The sequence below is a fragment of the Microplitis demolitor genome, chromosome 2 (assembly GCF_026212275.2).
Source record: "Microplitis demolitor isolate Queensland-Clemson2020A chromosome 2, iyMicDemo2.1a, whole genome shotgun sequence".
Taxonomy (NCBI): domain Eukaryota; kingdom Metazoa; phylum Arthropoda; class Insecta; order Hymenoptera; family Braconidae; genus Microplitis; species Microplitis demolitor.
In genome coordinates, this window is record NC_068546.1 from 19,236,973 (window position 1) to 19,254,257 (window position 17,285).

General features: G+C 28.7%; 1 protein-coding gene across 5 annotated transcripts in view; it reads left to right on the forward strand.

Annotated features, from left to right (window-relative positions):
* LOC103568456 (RNA-binding protein Musashi homolog Rbp6) overlaps positions 1-17,285 on the forward strand; it is a 518,165-nt gene that overhangs the window by 470,821 nt on the left and 30,059 nt on the right. For 4 of the 5 annotated variants that reach the window (XM_053743035.1, XM_053743032.1, XM_053743034.1 and 1 more), the window contains 4 exons: positions 417-499; positions 988-1,072; positions 10,070-10,102; positions 12,874-12,957. In XM_053743035.1, coding sequence (XP_053599010.1) covers positions 417-499; positions 988-1,072; positions 10,070-10,102; positions 12,874-12,957 — 285 coding nt within the window. The remainder of the gene's footprint in view (positions 1-416; positions 500-987; positions 1,073-10,069; positions 10,103-12,873; positions 12,958-17,285) is intronic. The other variant, XM_053743033.1, reaches the window with a different exon arrangement.

Consider the following 17,285-nt stretch of genomic DNA (forward strand, 5'->3'; position numbering starts at 1 on the left):
AGCCAAGACAACTAAAAAATAAAGCTGTCAAACTTTCATTAACTGCCGACATTTTTAAACAAAAGACACTAAATCAATAGTAAACAAAACATAATCAATTCTGTAACTTAAAATATTTTTTATAAATATTGTCCATAAATAAAAATATTACAAGTCCATGATTTAATCTAGTTTTGTCCTTGCAAATTTCCAGAACTAAAATTTTCCAAAGTTCAAGAATTAATCTAATTTTGTCTGGCGGTAACGCATTTTTTTTTGAAACAACAGATCAAAAACAGCTTAAAATTTTTTTAAAAGATCAAAAACAGATCAACTAGATCAAATACAGTCCAATTAGACTATAATCACATCAAATTTTCCGACCCGAAATTTTATCATTGATAAAATAACTAAATTATGATTTTTTAAAATTTCAGGTTTTGGCTTCGTCACATTTCAAAGCGAGGATGTAGTCGACAAAGTATGTGAAATTCACTTCCACGAGATCAACAACAAAATGGTGAGTTTGTCCACATATTATCTATCCCTGAATAGAGACACTAAGACTGATCATGAGAGCACTGAAGCTGTTTGCCGATCCACCATCGAGTGAAGACGAAAATTAATTTAGCGAATAATCGAGGACGCTTGCGGTGGTTATTTGTATTTGTCATACATCCATGCATACCAGGGAAACTATTCCAGTGGGAGTGAAATAGGACAAGGGACCACTAACTGGGAGCGTGTAGTAAACCAGTTGCATCTAGATGAACAGAAGCCACTACAGAATCATACCACCGCAGAATCTCCTATTTCTCTATATCCATGTAGCCCCAAGGAATTTTGTTTACACAATAACCTGTAACATTTGTTATTATCCAGCTCAACAAATATCGGACCAGAGTCAATCAACAAATCACAAAATAGTCATCATCATTAATAACAATAACAATAATAATAATTACACCAATAACAATAAAAAGGGTGATTTGAATTATTTAATTGCAGGTCGAGTGCAAGAAAGCACAGCCAAAAGAAGTGATGCTCCCGGCAAATTTGGCGAAGACGCGAGCGGCCGGCCGAGGTGCGTACGGTGAGTTGGTGATGGTCGCGACACCCCCCACCACCTATCGTTATGCGCCGTATCCCTTGCCATCTGCGGCTGCAGCCGCACACGCTGCTGCAGTGGCATCAGCAGCCACTCCGCATCATCTGCTCGCGCCAATAGTGGCCGCAAGTGCCGCAGCACCTGGCAATGCCGCAGCCACGTACCAATACGCATCTAACCAAGCAACCGCAGCGGCTGTTTACGATGTTAAGCGCGCGTTGGCCGCCGCTGCGGCTGCCTACCGACCTCACCCGGCAGCCGCAGCTGCAGCAGCTGCATCCCGTGCGGCTACCTTGACCTACTCTATGAGTGACCTTCTTGGTGTCCAGGGACTTGACATGGGCACCGCCGTTTATCATCCCATCCCGACTATCGGACTATGACCTACAATTCTGACGCCTCATTTACGACCGCAATAAAGACATTGTTTTTAATTATTTTACTTTCGGTTGTTCGCTAATTTAGACTAGCTTATGATGACTGACTATTACTTTATGTATGATGACAAAACGTAAGCAAGCATTCCACATTGAATTGACAAATTCGAGAAAAAAGTACGGATTTAACGCAATGTTCAAGAAAACACTGTGATCGTAGTTGATTAATAATCAGTAATTAAATCAGTAGGGGCAGTTTTAAATGAAGAAATAGTTTGTAGATAACCGACCGCGGCCTCGGATTTTCGTCAATTAGATATTAGATTATGACGACTATAAATCAGTAACAAAAAGACTGGTAGTAAATTTAGTAGGTTTAGACAGATTAGACAATAAACAAAGTGTTCAGAAAACAAATGGAGTTAAAAAGATAAAAATGACTGTAGATCTTTAAAAAATAGTAAGTAGAAAAGGAGAATTAGATTTGGAAGTTGTTGAATGCCTTACGATCGAGGACTCGCTCGAACATTGCGATCCAATTCCAATGGATATAAATTTAAACGGTAGGACAATGTGTAAGAGCGAGGAGAGACACCTGGCGATTTATTATAGAACCGCGATGTGAATCGGTAACGACGAGATACACCCGAGCATCAGTACACCTCCTCTTCCACCCCATCACCTATAACACTCAACATAGACAGTACACTCTGTAGATTCAGTTACTTGCTACTCGGTACAGGTTCTGTATGTGAGTGTGTACTCGAAGGAAAGAAGGATAATAACTATGCCAGCTGCGAAGTACCTAATTCAGTTTCGCCGTAAGCCCACCGGCTATATCGAATAATTAAGTTTCGGCGTCTATCACAATTACCGCTAAAAGCACTTCAATTAAAATCCTATGGAACTTAATGCCTTCAGCTGCCGAAGCATGTCCGGGTATTGCACCAACTGCTTCTCTCGCTCTATTTCTCTCCTCCCCAATTTATAACTAACCCCCTGCCCTGTAGCTTGCACCCTACCCCCACCCTAAACCCGCGACCACTAATAACTCTCGTGCCAACAAATGTGACGGTAATTATTAATAATGTCGATGACAAGGCGATCAAAACATTCCTCGGTATTCTTTAAGGGACGCTAACCTCTACGGCTGCCCAATTTCAAAACACAGTAACTGACAAAAATTAATTTTTTTTAAATTTGAACCTGGGTCGGAAAATTTCATCTGGTTTAAATCAAATCCCTGACTAAAAGAAACGATTCAAAACGATTTGCAATTTTAAAAGCCCATAAGAAGAGTGATTGAAAAGTATTAAAAAGTATTCAATTTTTTTTTTTTTCTAATCGTTTCTTTCAATAAGGGATAGAAATTTTAAGTTTTTTCTATTAAATTTTACTTTTTATTTGTATTCAATTAACATGTGAAATTTAATCGAGTTTTCCCCGTGCACGGAGAGGAAATTATGGTAACAGTTACAATATATTATGGGAATGGTTCCCATACTGCATGGTAACCGGTTTTTTTCAAATGTTGATGATAGGAACAGCACCCATGGTAATCATTCCTATAATTATGGGTACAATTCCCATATGGAATAGTTCCTATGGAATCATGGTAATCGTTACCATGTAACTATGATAATGGTTACCATAGTATATAGGGCTTATTCCCATATACACTTAGGAACCATTACAATGTGGTTATAGGATCGGTTACTATTTGCTTATGGGAACTATTCCTATGTGCATGGTAATCATTACCATGATTCTTTCACATGCGATATGGGAACTGTTACCTTAATGATAGGAATTGTTCCTATACTTATGGGAACTTTTCCCAGAAAGTATTGGTCTACATCCCATAATCCCAAGTAATCATTACCATAACGGTATGGGATGATATTTCATAAACGTACTAGAAACAGTTACCATAATTTTCTCTCCGTGTAGTAATCCTTACTCTCTAAATCTGAAGCTCTAAAAAAATATGTCGTTATCGTAACCATCTAAAGTATTGCTAATGTCAGATAGCTGTCATAACGAATCGTATTGTTAAATTGGCAATATTAGATGTTGCATTATCTTCAATTTTAAATGCAAGTATTGTCAATTTAACCATATTCTTTGGTTATATTCCCCATACTTAGTATAGCTGTTTTAACGATTCCTGGAGATCCTATTATAGCAATTCGAATTGTTAATATAGCAATCTGGATTGTAAATATATCAATACGTATTGTTGATACAGCAATACGTATTGTCGTAGCAACCATCTACATAGATAGTTGATTAACAGATCATTGTATGGGAAAAATAGGAATCTAACCTATATGCGAATAAAGTGTTGCTACATTAACAATCTACGATTTTTCAAACTTTAGATGGTTACTATAACCTAACATTATTGCTAATACAGCAATATTTTGTTTTAAGTACGGTGTCTATTCACTGTTTCACTGATATAAGTATACCAAGTGATATACTTATAGCTGAAAAATAGTGTAAACACTATGTTTCAGTGGTTTTCACTGTTTCAGATTTATAGAGTATTTAGACTATTTTTAGGCTTGTTTTCAATAATTTTTAGTCTGGTTTTAGTTGCAACTAGATCAAAATCAGTCTTTTTTTCTAATAATCTATTGCCTTTTTTTGTTTTTATCTAAACTAAAATCAGACTTTTACCATCTATGATTTTTATTAGTCTGCTTTTAATCATTTCTAGATCAAAAATAGCTTAAAGTTTCCACAAAAATTAAAAAACTGGCCAATTAGTCTATGTAAAATCTAGTTAACCTAAAATCATATCAAATTTTTCAACCGGAGAATTCAATCATGGAACTAAAAATCCTAAAAAATTGATTTTTAAAAATTTATCCTTTACTGTGTTTTGAAATTAGGCAGTTGTCTATTTCGGAATTTCATTCCAAACTCCATATCATTATTATCAAATCAATTTGTCGGTTAGTGATACCCTTGAAGAAATAGATAAAAAAAAAAAAAAAAAAATAAAACTTCAACCTGATAAATTGTCAATTTTTTAAATTTTACGCATAATTTATCTATTCAAATTAAATAAATTTATATTATATCGCATTAATGAGTAAGACTTTTTTTTAACGAATCAGTATTGGTAGCATTCCAGTACGTGGCGCTGCAAGTAGTTTCTAAATTATATAAAATTTATTAACGCGAGCGGATTGGTTAACGGAGTGGCTGAATATATATAACACTAAAATGTTGCGTTTCAGATAATTAACGCAACTTCATGAAATTTCATAATATACCAAAAAGTAATTAATCAAAAATATTTAAAATAAATTAAGAATAAAGTATTTAATAAAAAAACGTATTAAAAATAATAAATTTACAATTTACAAAATTCAAGTATTCAAATAAATAAATATATATTATATATACATACATTAAATATATATTACAAATACATTTAAATCATATATATTTGTGTATATAAGTGTTCAAATATATATATATATATGCTTTTACCCATACGTACCTAATAATGAAAATAATTTTTTTTTCTTCAAGTGACGGCTAAATATTTACAGAAAAAAATTATTAAAAAAATCTATATATACACACATATATAAATTAATATATATATTATATGACAAAAAAAAGATATATTGTTTTTTACCTACAATAGAATTTGATATAATTATATTGATATTGGATATATTTTATGAGTACCTCATACCAAATTAGACTTTTTTTACTGTAATATTTTATTTCATTATTATTATTATTTATTTATTTATTTTTTTGTTAACTATAGATTTATATACATATCAAGTATAATCTAGGCATAAAAATGTCATAGTTTTAATTGATAATAAATAATAATTACTATTGTTTTATTTTGTTTATTGATTAATTAATTAATTAATTAATTATAAAAAATTACTTTAGGTTATCCTAATAGGAATTGATTAATTAAACTAGTTAGATTATAAATTGATTAATTACATTAATTATTTAGTGAACATTATGTTCACGTATTTTATTATTATTATTGTTATTATTATTATTAATATTGTTATATTAGCGGTTTTAGTATTTGAATAATAATAATTTAAAAAAGCCGTTATAATATGCCGTTAGATTAGTTAATTTGTCATAGGTCGTTCTTTGTGGAAGACTTTAGCCAATAAATTGTATCTGTCTCAAAAATATGCACACCTCAAATTCAAAACGTCACTTTTATTCTTAGTCATAATTTACAAGTTTTCAAATTTTTTTTTTTCTACAAAAGTTACGTTTTTAACGTGATTTTAAAAATGTATTTGATATCTTACGTCAAATCGAATGATCACACTGAAAAAAAAAAGTAATTGTATTTTAGTTCTACAAAAAGTCTATGCTATCGAAAATTTTCAATTTAACATCCTTTCGATGCAAAAACAAAGATTTCATTTAATAGTACATTACGCACCATGGGAGAAAAATAGGACATCTCAAATCACGTGTATAATTGGTCATCCGAGCCGAAGGTCAGAATGGCAAATACGCGGGTTAGGACGTTCTATTTTCTTTTTAGATATGGTATATACTATTTTTGCCATACCTGTACCGAAAATTTAAATTTCTGCCCTGCTCAAAAGAAAGAAAGCTGTTCTTTTATTTTATGAGGAAACGAATAGTAAAAATTTGCGCTTGCGCCATTCTTCGTATAAACAGACAAGAACTTAAATTTTCAGGTACAGATCCGGTGAAAAATAGCATACACACCTCGGAGAAATGTAGGACATCCAAATCTGCGTGCTTGTCATCCCCGCCTTAGCCTCGGGTAGGTAATTACACACGAGGCCTGAAATGCTCTATTTTTCTCCCTCGGTGCATAATAAACTATTTTTTTTTTTTTTTTTGTAATTAACAAATGTACATCTTATTATGATTGAATTCACCAAAAAAACGAACAGAAAGTTCAAAAAAGTCCAAATTTTGAGGTGTGTAAAATAAAATCAAAAATAAATGCAACGAAATAAAAAAAGCTTCCACTGAGAATGAACATAGGCTGTAATAAAATAACAATTATAATAAAAAAAAAAAAAAAAAAAAAAAAAAAAAAAAAATCATATACTAAAAATAAGACGAAAATAGTTGACTATAAATAAACGTATTTAATTATACCTTGTAGTGGGTATACGCTAATTATACTTAAACCTGTATTTTTTCTCTACTACCACAACTTCTACCACCACTACTACTATTACTACTACTACTACCACTACTACTTATCAAAAATAATCTATTGTCGTGTACACATATTTAAGCTATCGCTAAACCTCTATATACTTAATTAATTGCGTGAGACACGTGTGTTTTAGATATATTATTTCAAATTTACATATAAACAAAGTATTGTATTGCCCAATGGCGCAACACTGTCTCGTAAGTAGAACCAGTAATTCATCAGGTTTTTGTTTGAAAAAAAAAAAAAAAAAAAAAAAAAAAAAAAAATTATTAGGTGTCTAGTTCATAAATAAATCTGATAATTTTTTTTTTTTTTCATTATTTTTTTTTATTGCTTGGGGTTTTGGTACAAAATGTCAAATTTAATTTCTAAATTAAAAATAAAAAATATAAATAATTATTTATTTAAAATGTAATTGTCTTATGACATTTTTTATAACAGTTGTTTAAAATTAAAAATATAAATCTTTACTTAAATAATAATAAAAATAAAATATTAAAAGTATATTGAAATTATTTATTTTTGAAATAATTTATTTAATAAATTAATAAAGTGCTAATAAATAAAACATATTTAAAATAACAAATTGACGCTTCACGTCGGTTTTGACGTCACAATACCAGCCCAGTAGTGATTTAGGTACGACTTTAATTAAAACTATTAATTAATATAAAATACTATACTTAATATCTTATAATGAGTGTATTTTTAAATAACTATAGTTAGATATCAGAGCTAATTGTCATCTGCGTACATTGTGAGAACAAATATCTATATATATTTATATAAATAATAATGGAGAGTTATTAGATAAACTAGCGAGTCAGTAGTGTAGTAATTGTGATCAGTGTTTTCTTTGATTAATTGATTAATATTATTGTATATCGTCGATATTATAAGTGTCTGTAGTGATTAAATAATTTGCCACTTGTATAAATTATAGCTTTCGTTTTTGAGACTGGTAGCTTATTATTTTAAATACCGGCAATTTTAGATTTATTTTATAGAATATTGGATGCTAAGCATTTTTGAAAATCATTTTTTTGCCAAAAAATTTATTGGAGTTGATATTTTTGTGTTGTACTAATTTGAATATTTGGTTTTTTTTTTTTTATTATTTTTTGGTGGGATTCAAAATGTATTGACTATATTTATAGAACAAGGGGCAAGATGGGTTGTAAGACAAGAGATTAATTTTTTTTGCTGAGTACTAATTTTGACGTTTGATTATAAATATATTTTGGTGGGGTTCAAAATTCATAAATTTATAGAACAAGGGGTAAGATGGTTCGTAAAATAAGGGATTAATTTTCTTTGCAGAGTACTAATTTTGACGATTGATTTTTTAATTTTTAATATTTTTTAGTGGGGTTGGAAAGACATAAATATATAGAAAATGGGGTAAAATGGGTCGTAAGGAAGAAAATTTTGTTTTTTTACTAAGTTCTAATTTTGACTTTAGGTTTTTTTGTTTTTTATATTTGTTGGCGGCATTAAAAAAATATAGGGACTATAAATTTATATAAAAGGGGGTAAAATGGGTCGTAAAGAAAAACAAATTTTTTTTTTGCTAAGTACTAATTTTGACGTTTAATAAATTTGACGTATTGACAAAGGGGTAAAATGGGTCGCAAAGAAAAAAATCATTTTTGTTCTCTTTGACTGAGTACTGATTATAACATTTAGCTTTTTGATTTTCAATATTTTTTGATGGGATTAAAATCATGTAGACTACATTTATAGAACTAAAGGTGAAATGGGTCGTAAGGAAAAAATTAATTTTTTTTTTTTTAATGAATAGTAATTTTGAAATTTGATTTTTTCGTTTTAAATATTTTTTGATGGAACTAAAAAAATCAATAGAGCATAAATTTCTATAAAAGGGGATAAAATGGGTTACAAGAAAAAAATAAAATATTTTTTTCCAAAATTTTAATTCTAAAAACAAAAAGAAAAAAATAGATTTTTAAAAATATTACATATATATAAAATAAGAAAATTAATTTTTTACTAAAAAATAAAATTTATATATTTACTCATAGTAAAATTTCTAATGAAAAAAATTAATTCCAAAGCTATCAGTCGTTAGAAAAAAATTTGAGAAAAAGAACATAATATTTTGCAATCAACGAAATAATTTATATAAATCTGGCAATTATTTATAATTAGTCAATATTGAAATAAGCTGTATTAGAAAAAGCCTAGAATTATTACAATTGAACTAACAATATTTTGTCCAATTAACCAAATACTGTAAACGCTATATAAATTAACCATAGAAGTTTAGGAAAAGGTTTTATTGTTACTATATATATATATAAATATGTATATTTATATATATTTTTTTTTTATTTTATTTTTTTGGGTTAATTTATTAATTATTTGTCGTAGACATTGGACTTATAAGGACGCGTTGTAGAATTATTATTATTTATTATTAATATTAGTAACCTATTTATAAAGCAATTTAGTCAGAGCCTAGTCTAAATACGATAGTCAGAGAGTCTTAGTTGTGTGGTCTTATTTGAATTTTAGTATATCCAAATTATGAAATTTCATGGATGCAAATTTTTATTCATTATTATTATCATTATTATTATTATTATTATTATTATTATATTTTTGTTTTTAACCTAGAGAGCTTTTGAAACCTTTTTTTTTTATTCATTTTCGTCCTTCCAATTTGCCTTTTACTTTTTTATTTTTACATACATTTGGAAAAGTTATATATTTAGTACTAAAAATAAGGGCTTATGTTAATAAAGTTTTTTTTTTCTTGCCACTTGAAGAGCTTGTAGTTAAAAAAATATTTCGTGATTTTTAGACCTTGATATTTTTTTTTTTATCACTTTCCCACTATAACTGAAAAATTTATTTTTCTTAATTGCGGATGGCGACATTTTTTTTTTAATTTATAGAAAAAAAATAATTAAAAAAAAAAAAAAGCTCAAAAATATTTTTGATTTACATGAACTCTTATTTATATGGATATGAAACTTTTCCAAAAAATCAAATACAAATTTTTATCTCTCATCTCAAAATGAATTTCTGTGAAAAAAAAAAAAAAAAAAAAAACCAGCTTTAGCTTTTTTAATAACTCCATGTAAATAAAAATCCACTGGCTATATTTTTTAAAAAAATACTTTTTTATAGCAGAAATTCATATGTTGTAATTTTAAAACTTGGAGTGATTGGAAAAAAAAAAAAAAACTAAAAGTTTAAATTGAGAGTGATAAATGTGTTTTTAATAATTGAAAACAGCGAGTAGCAAAAAAAAACATAGAAAGAGAAAGAAAGAGAGAGAGAGACTAAATATAAAAACACAAATTCCGGAAATTAAAATGCAATCACATTTTCATGAGTGTTATTAATTATTTTTATTTTTCCTTGTAGATTTTATGTGGTCCCTGGGAGCTCTACCTGATGGTAAGTTAAATATTAACGAGCAGTTTGCTTGGCAACTTTTTGCCGGTAAGATGTCAGATAAATTCATATATTTGTTTACTTGTCATACTCAATTATTCTATTGACGTTTTATTTTAAAACTTTTACCGACACAATAATATTTTATCCCGCTAATATTCCGTCACTGTTTTATAACTTTTAAACAATAACTAAAGTACATAAATATTTTCGAAACTTTTACAATCAATTTATATTTTGCTAAAAAAAAAAAAGTAAATAAAAAATTTATTTTAATTTGATTAAAAAAATTGATTCAAAATTTTTTAAATTATTTTCTATTTTAATTAATGAAATTTTAATAAATAGTTTATTTTACCCAAATCTATAACGTAATAAATAATCAAAAATATATATCATAATTTATTAAATTAAATTTTCAACATATGCATAATAAAATTAAATTTAATTGATATTAAAATTTGAAAAATAATAATTATTGATAAAAATTAAATTCTTCAATTAAACCGTAGCCAAAAAAATGAATTAATTATAATAAATTGATAATTAAATACACTGTAAAAAAAAATTAAAGTAAATCCGGGTGGTATAGGTGTTGAAATTTTCGGTGTTGAATTCTTACACTGAAAACGGTGTTAAAATAACACCGCCGCTGGTGTTAAAAGAATTTCCCGGTGTTAGAATATTGTTCAGTGTAGAAAATATTTTACTTTGTGAATATTTTTACTTACTCGATCACAATACAGTTAAAGAGTGTTTTTATTTATCAATTAAATTATGTGTATAATTTTCTCCAGATAATATTCATTCAATATTTACATTTTTTCATAAGTCCACAGAAAAAAAATTATGGGAACATTTCCTAAAATTTTATGAAATTTGTTCCTGAAACGTTATAGGAACTACAACCATAATGCTTCCCATAATTGTAGAAACAGTTCCAATAATTATAGGAATGCGTCCCATACTTATAGAAATGGTTCCTATAATTGTAAGAACAGTTCATATATTGTAGGAACAGTTTCAATAATTATAAGAACTGTTCTAATAACTATAGGAATTATTCCCATAATTATATAAAGATTTTTAATAATTATAGGAACAGTTCCAGTAATTATAGGAATGCGTCCCATAATTAGAAGAACAGCTCCAATAATTATAGGAATTGTTCTCATAATGATAGGAACAGTTCCAATAATTATTAATGCGTCCCATAATTATAGAAATGCTTCCCATAATTGTAGGAACAGTTCCAATAATTATAGGAACAATTTCAAAAATTGTAGGAACAGTTCCATAATTATAGGAACAGTTCCAATAATTATAGGAATGCATCCCATAATTATATGAACAGTTAAAAAAAATAATTATAGGAATTATTCCCATCATTATAGGAACAGTTCAAATAATTATTAATGCGTCCCATAATTATAGAAATGCTACCCATAATTGTAGGAACAGTTCTCATAATTGTAGGAACAGTTCCAATAATTGTAGGAACAGTTCCAGTAACTGTAGGAATGCTTCCCATAATTATATGAACAGTTCCTATAATTATGGGAATGGTACTCATAACATTATAGGATTAGTTCCAATAATTTATAGAAACGTTTCCCATAATTTATAGGAATAGTTTCTATACCATTATGGGAACCATTCCCATCAGAATATGGAAATTATTTCCGACATATTATAGAAACTATTCTCGACGACTATGACAACCATCCCTGTAATAGTATCGGAATTTTTCTTATACCATTATGGGAACCATTCCCATAATTTTAGGAAAAGTTCCTATAATTTTCTTTCCATGTAGGGGAGGGTGGGGCAGAGTGGGCCCCTTAAGAAACATAATTATAATATCGTTAATTTTTTCATCGCGTTTACTTATTTTTAGACTCTTGATACTTATTTTCACTTCTTTATGCTGCGTCGATTAAAATTGAAAAATCGAAAATTAGGGGCAGAGTGGGTCCCCCTCAAAAATTAGGTAAAAAACTTATTTTTTTTTTATTTTCCGTCAAGTTATATGACCTCTGTAATGTTTTTATCATATTCTAGGCAAATATGTGACATGTGGGGCAAAATGAACCACTCGGAAAAAAAATTGTAACGAAAGAATTATTTTTTTCACCACTTTCTGTCAAGATATGACCTCTATGATGTTTTTATTATATTTTAGGTCAACATGTGATATGTAGGGCAAAATGGACCACTTGAAAAAAAAACTGGAACGAAAAAATTTTATATTTTTTTATTTTCCGTTTTCAATTTTTTTTCGAGTGGTCCGTTTCACCCCACATATTACATATTGGCCTTAAAGATGATAAAAATATTATAGAGGTCATAACTTGACGGAAAATAAAAAAACAATTTTTAAAAGAACAAACTGGCTTAAGGGGACCGTCGTGTCCCAGGCTCCCCTATCTTTAGCTTTTTTGATAAATTATTAAGAAATTAAACTCATTATATAAGAAATTTCAATAAGCTTTATTATCCGTCCGAATTTATCAACGTACAGAAAATTTTGAGGGGCCCACTCTGCCCCTAGGGGCCCACTTCGCCCCACCCTCCCCTAATAAATTTTTCGTTCTAATTTCTATACGCGGAATTTTTACACCGATTTAACATCGCCAAATTACACCACCTACACCATTATCATTTAATTTCAACGCTCCATGGTGTTAAATTGAGTCCACTTTTAACACCGCTCTTTTTACAGTAAATAAAAATATAATATACTAAATAATAAAAAAATGTTTTTTTGTTGCCAGGTTTCCCAGCAGCATATGCAGCATACGCAGCAGGCCGTACCTACTCTGGGTATCCTAGTTTCGGACTACCCTACGCGACGGCAGGTAACCATCTTAGCTTTAACCACCTTAACCATCAGCATAATACAGCGGGCCACATCGGCCCCTTGAACCACCTCAACTTGAATCACCACCACCACCACCACCATATACAGCCGGCCCCCGCAACTGCACCCCACAACCCTCAATCCAACCCGACCGCCACACTCTTTTACCATCCCAATCTGGACCACCTCTACAACGCCATGCCTCTGTGAACTAATTTTTTAACCAAGCGCACTCTCTCTCGCTCTGCTGCTACCTATACTTTACTTATTACATCCACAATATTAACAACAAATACTGATAGCAATATATTAATAGCAATAATTATTATTAATAATACTGTTAATTATAATAATAATAATAATAATAAATTAATAATAATTACCCGAGCGCTATTGGCTGCTGGTAATTTTTCCCCGACACTCTCAACATTTTTATGACAATGCTACGAGTGTTTAAATATATATAATTATAATATATAACAATTGTGTAAATAATTAATAATTATTATTAATTATAATTATAATCAATTTTTTTTTTTAAATATTTTAAGCCCCCGCTCTTTTTTTCGAGCTTGTAAATAAAACCCATGATTAATATTTTTTATTTTGGCGGTGAAAAAAAAATTTTACGGGAAAATAAATTAAAAATTGGCTTTAATGCAGTTTGATAATAAATGTCTATCGAGAAGCTCGATATTAACCGCGTACGGAATCTATACGATATGAGTTTTTATCAGATTGATAGGAATCTCCGGCTTCAGGGGTGAATTATTGGTGTATGTATGGTATAAAAAAAATCGAGAGCTTTAGAAAAAAGTAATTACGGTGAATGATTGTGGGTCAAGTACCGACGCCTTATTGCATCGATCGGAATTTAAATAAATGTCAAGATTATAAATTTATAGATTTCATCATTATGGTTATCGTTATTTTAGACATTCAAATTTTTATTTTATTTATTTTTTTTTTAATTGCTTACGTTTTTTTATTTATGGTAGAGTGATAAAATTTAATAATTGTAATTTAATATTGTGAAATATATATTTAGATGGGAATGCAAACTAACTAAGTTAACAGTTATAATATTTCCGGCATGTATATTATGTAATATGAGAAATTAACAAACTGCGACACAAAATCCTCTTTCTCTTCTTGTTCTCTCGTTAAATCCGGTTTTTCGCGGGTAATAAAATTATTGTTGTTATTTATTTTGTTTTCGCGTTTCAAAATTAAAATATTTAATAATTCAATCATTTTTTTATTGATAAATTTAGGGAAGGATCGGGTGAAATAAAGTATAAAAATGGCTTTGAATCGTAATTTGATACATTTATGACTATTTTTAAATTATTTGAAAAACTAGTGATTTTTTAATATTTTTTTTTTTTTTTTATCAATTATTCAAAAAATTTTTTGAAAATATGGACATGAAAATTTTCTTTATATTTATTAGAATGTTCTGTTTGATCCGAAAATTAAAAAAAAAAATATTTATTGTGGCCCGCACGGAAAAAAAGTAGTGGAAAAATTACAGTTTCAAATATCAGCAAAGCCCCTATACTTCGGAACTGTAAAAATTACATTAATTACGGAACAGTAATTATTATAATTTCAAATAAGACTTTTTTAGTCCTTATAAGCGTTTCATTAATAACAAAATTTCGTTAAACTAAAAATACATTACACGGAGAGAAAATAATAGTTCTGATTCCTATGCAAGAATGGTAATCATTACTATGTTACATAGTAACGAAGATTTTTGTAAAAATCTTGAATGAATTTGCTGGGAAAAATCTTCAGACTTGTGACAAAAGTATGAGTGATAGATCATTCGATGCAGAATCAAATTTTGAGTAAGATGTGTTTTTTATTTATCGAAATTTCAATTTTTTATTAACAAAAAACATGAACAAAATACAGATTCTTTGTTGTTTTGTTAATAACTCAATAACTGAGCGATATTGAAAATTTAAAAAAAAAATCCCTAAAGAATAGGAAATTTCTGAAAAAAAGTCTCGACTAGAAACTACATAAACAATAATTTTTATTTAATGTTGAAAATGGGGTTCTGTCTTACTCTAACCTCGACGCGCCATGTGACAGCAGATAAAAAAAAAAAATTAAAAACACATCTTGCTCAAAATTTGATTCTGCATCGAATGAGCTATCATTCATATTATTGCCAGAATTCTAAAGATTTTTACCAGCAAATTCATTCAGGATCTTCACAATAATCTTCTTTACTAAGTTACATAGTAATGGTTACCGTTCTAGCATAGGAATCAGAACTTTTTTTTCTCTCTGTGTAGAAACTGTTAAATTTGGTGTCTATAATTGCAATTACTTTATTATAGAAAGTAGTCTCAGTTATTACAGTGCAAACTATAATACCTGAAGTTTTTTATACGAGGGCGCTGTTTTTGAACTGATAACTGTAATTTTTACTCTGCGCTTTTCCGTGCGAAAAAAAAACCAACTAATAATTTTGTTTTTTTATACAAATTTCATATAAAAATTTTTTGGCATTACATATTTTGAGATTTTCATCAAAAAATATCATGATTGAATCACTTGAGAGGTTGCGTAAAAATTTAAAATTTTAAAAATAAAAAAAAATAACTTTTTTCATTTTATAAAATTTTTTCTCCTCAATCTCATTGAAATTTAAAATTCTGACTTTTCAAACGAATTTTTAGAATAAATAAAACTGATAACTTTTCATATGTTTGAAAAAAAGTATATTGCACAACTAGGGAGGAAAGTAGGACATTCTGACCACGTATAATTACCTACTCGAACCAAAGGCGAGTCCTACCTTCCTCCGTAGTGTATATACAATTTTTCACCAGTTCTGCACTTGAAAGTTTAAATTTTTGCCACCGGTCATGAGAAAAATGGCGCGTGCGCTAATTTTTATCGTCTTGTCATTAGAGAAAAGACCGAAATTTTTTCCTCTAAACAGGCAGGAATTTAAACTTTCAGTGCTGGTATGGTCAAAAAATAATAAGTTGGTTTTTTCCACCACACATATATTCATACATATATATATGGCCCATCAATTAAAATTTCTTAATTAATCGACGCATAACTAGTACGATAATTACTTTGAAACTTCAGTTTTTACGGTTCGCTCATTTTTTTTAAATTTTATTTTCTTGTTAAATTACGAAGCAGCATCTTAGCAATCACGAAATAAATCAAAACAAAGCATTAAAATTTTAAACCACTAATTTCAAAGTAACTAATGAGCTAGTGCATAATTTAAAAATTTAAAAATCGATTATTTATAAATTAATACCGAGTATTTTTTCGGACATTGGCTTACTCCTATTCCTTACAAAAAAAATTTATTTACAGAATTTTTTTTTTTTTTGATGAAAAGTAATTAATGATAATTGTGATTTATCATTAATAAATATCCTTACGCAAATATCCTTTGTCAAAATATGAGGCCCTAAAAGCAAATAGTTCACGAGGCATGGTGGTAAAAAATAAAAATAAAAAGGCGAATAGCCTTTGGTAAATTTCGCGTATGATAGATGGCGACGAGGGAGATATGTCCAGAATTATGTCCCTGTCCTCTCCTACGGGCATCGAACTCTATTACGCCAATGTCCGAAAAACATTCGTGACGTGTCCGATAATTTCTCGTGGGATGTGAAAGACCGGAACGTGTATCCGGATATAAAAATAATCGAATCAACGTGTCCGATCGTACACAGGGGAATACAACAAGATTGCATGGAGCAAGTATTTAAAGAGAAAGAGAAAGAGAAAGAGGAAAGTTGTGCTTGCAGTTTACAAGCTCCTCGCTTGTCAATTTTAGTTTATCATCGTTATTTTATACTTTTTTTTTTCCCAACAAATGCTGCTTCATCAAGCTGTTTATGAACCACTCGAATATCATTTTGTCTAATATTATTAACAGAGTTTATTATTTATTAATACTCTAATTATTATTATTATTTAAATATAATTATTGTTTTATTATTTTGAATAAAAATAGAGAGGGTTGATGGTACTTTCAGGTGCCTTGGGACTCGCTACTCTCAATTCTGGTGACACGTCTCTACGAACCTACTCAACTCAGTACAGAATTATTTCTGAACAATAAATCAAAAAATAAATAAATATAAATCTATTCTAAATCTTATAATATATAAAATATTATTTCTTCACGGAAATAAATTTTTAAAAAAATAATGAAGTGTTATAATTTAATTAATTTATCAAAATTAATTTTGTATACTAAAGTATTAAAAAATAATTATTTAAAATTTAAAAATTTTTAAATATTTAATTTAAATAAAAATTTTTATTATGAAA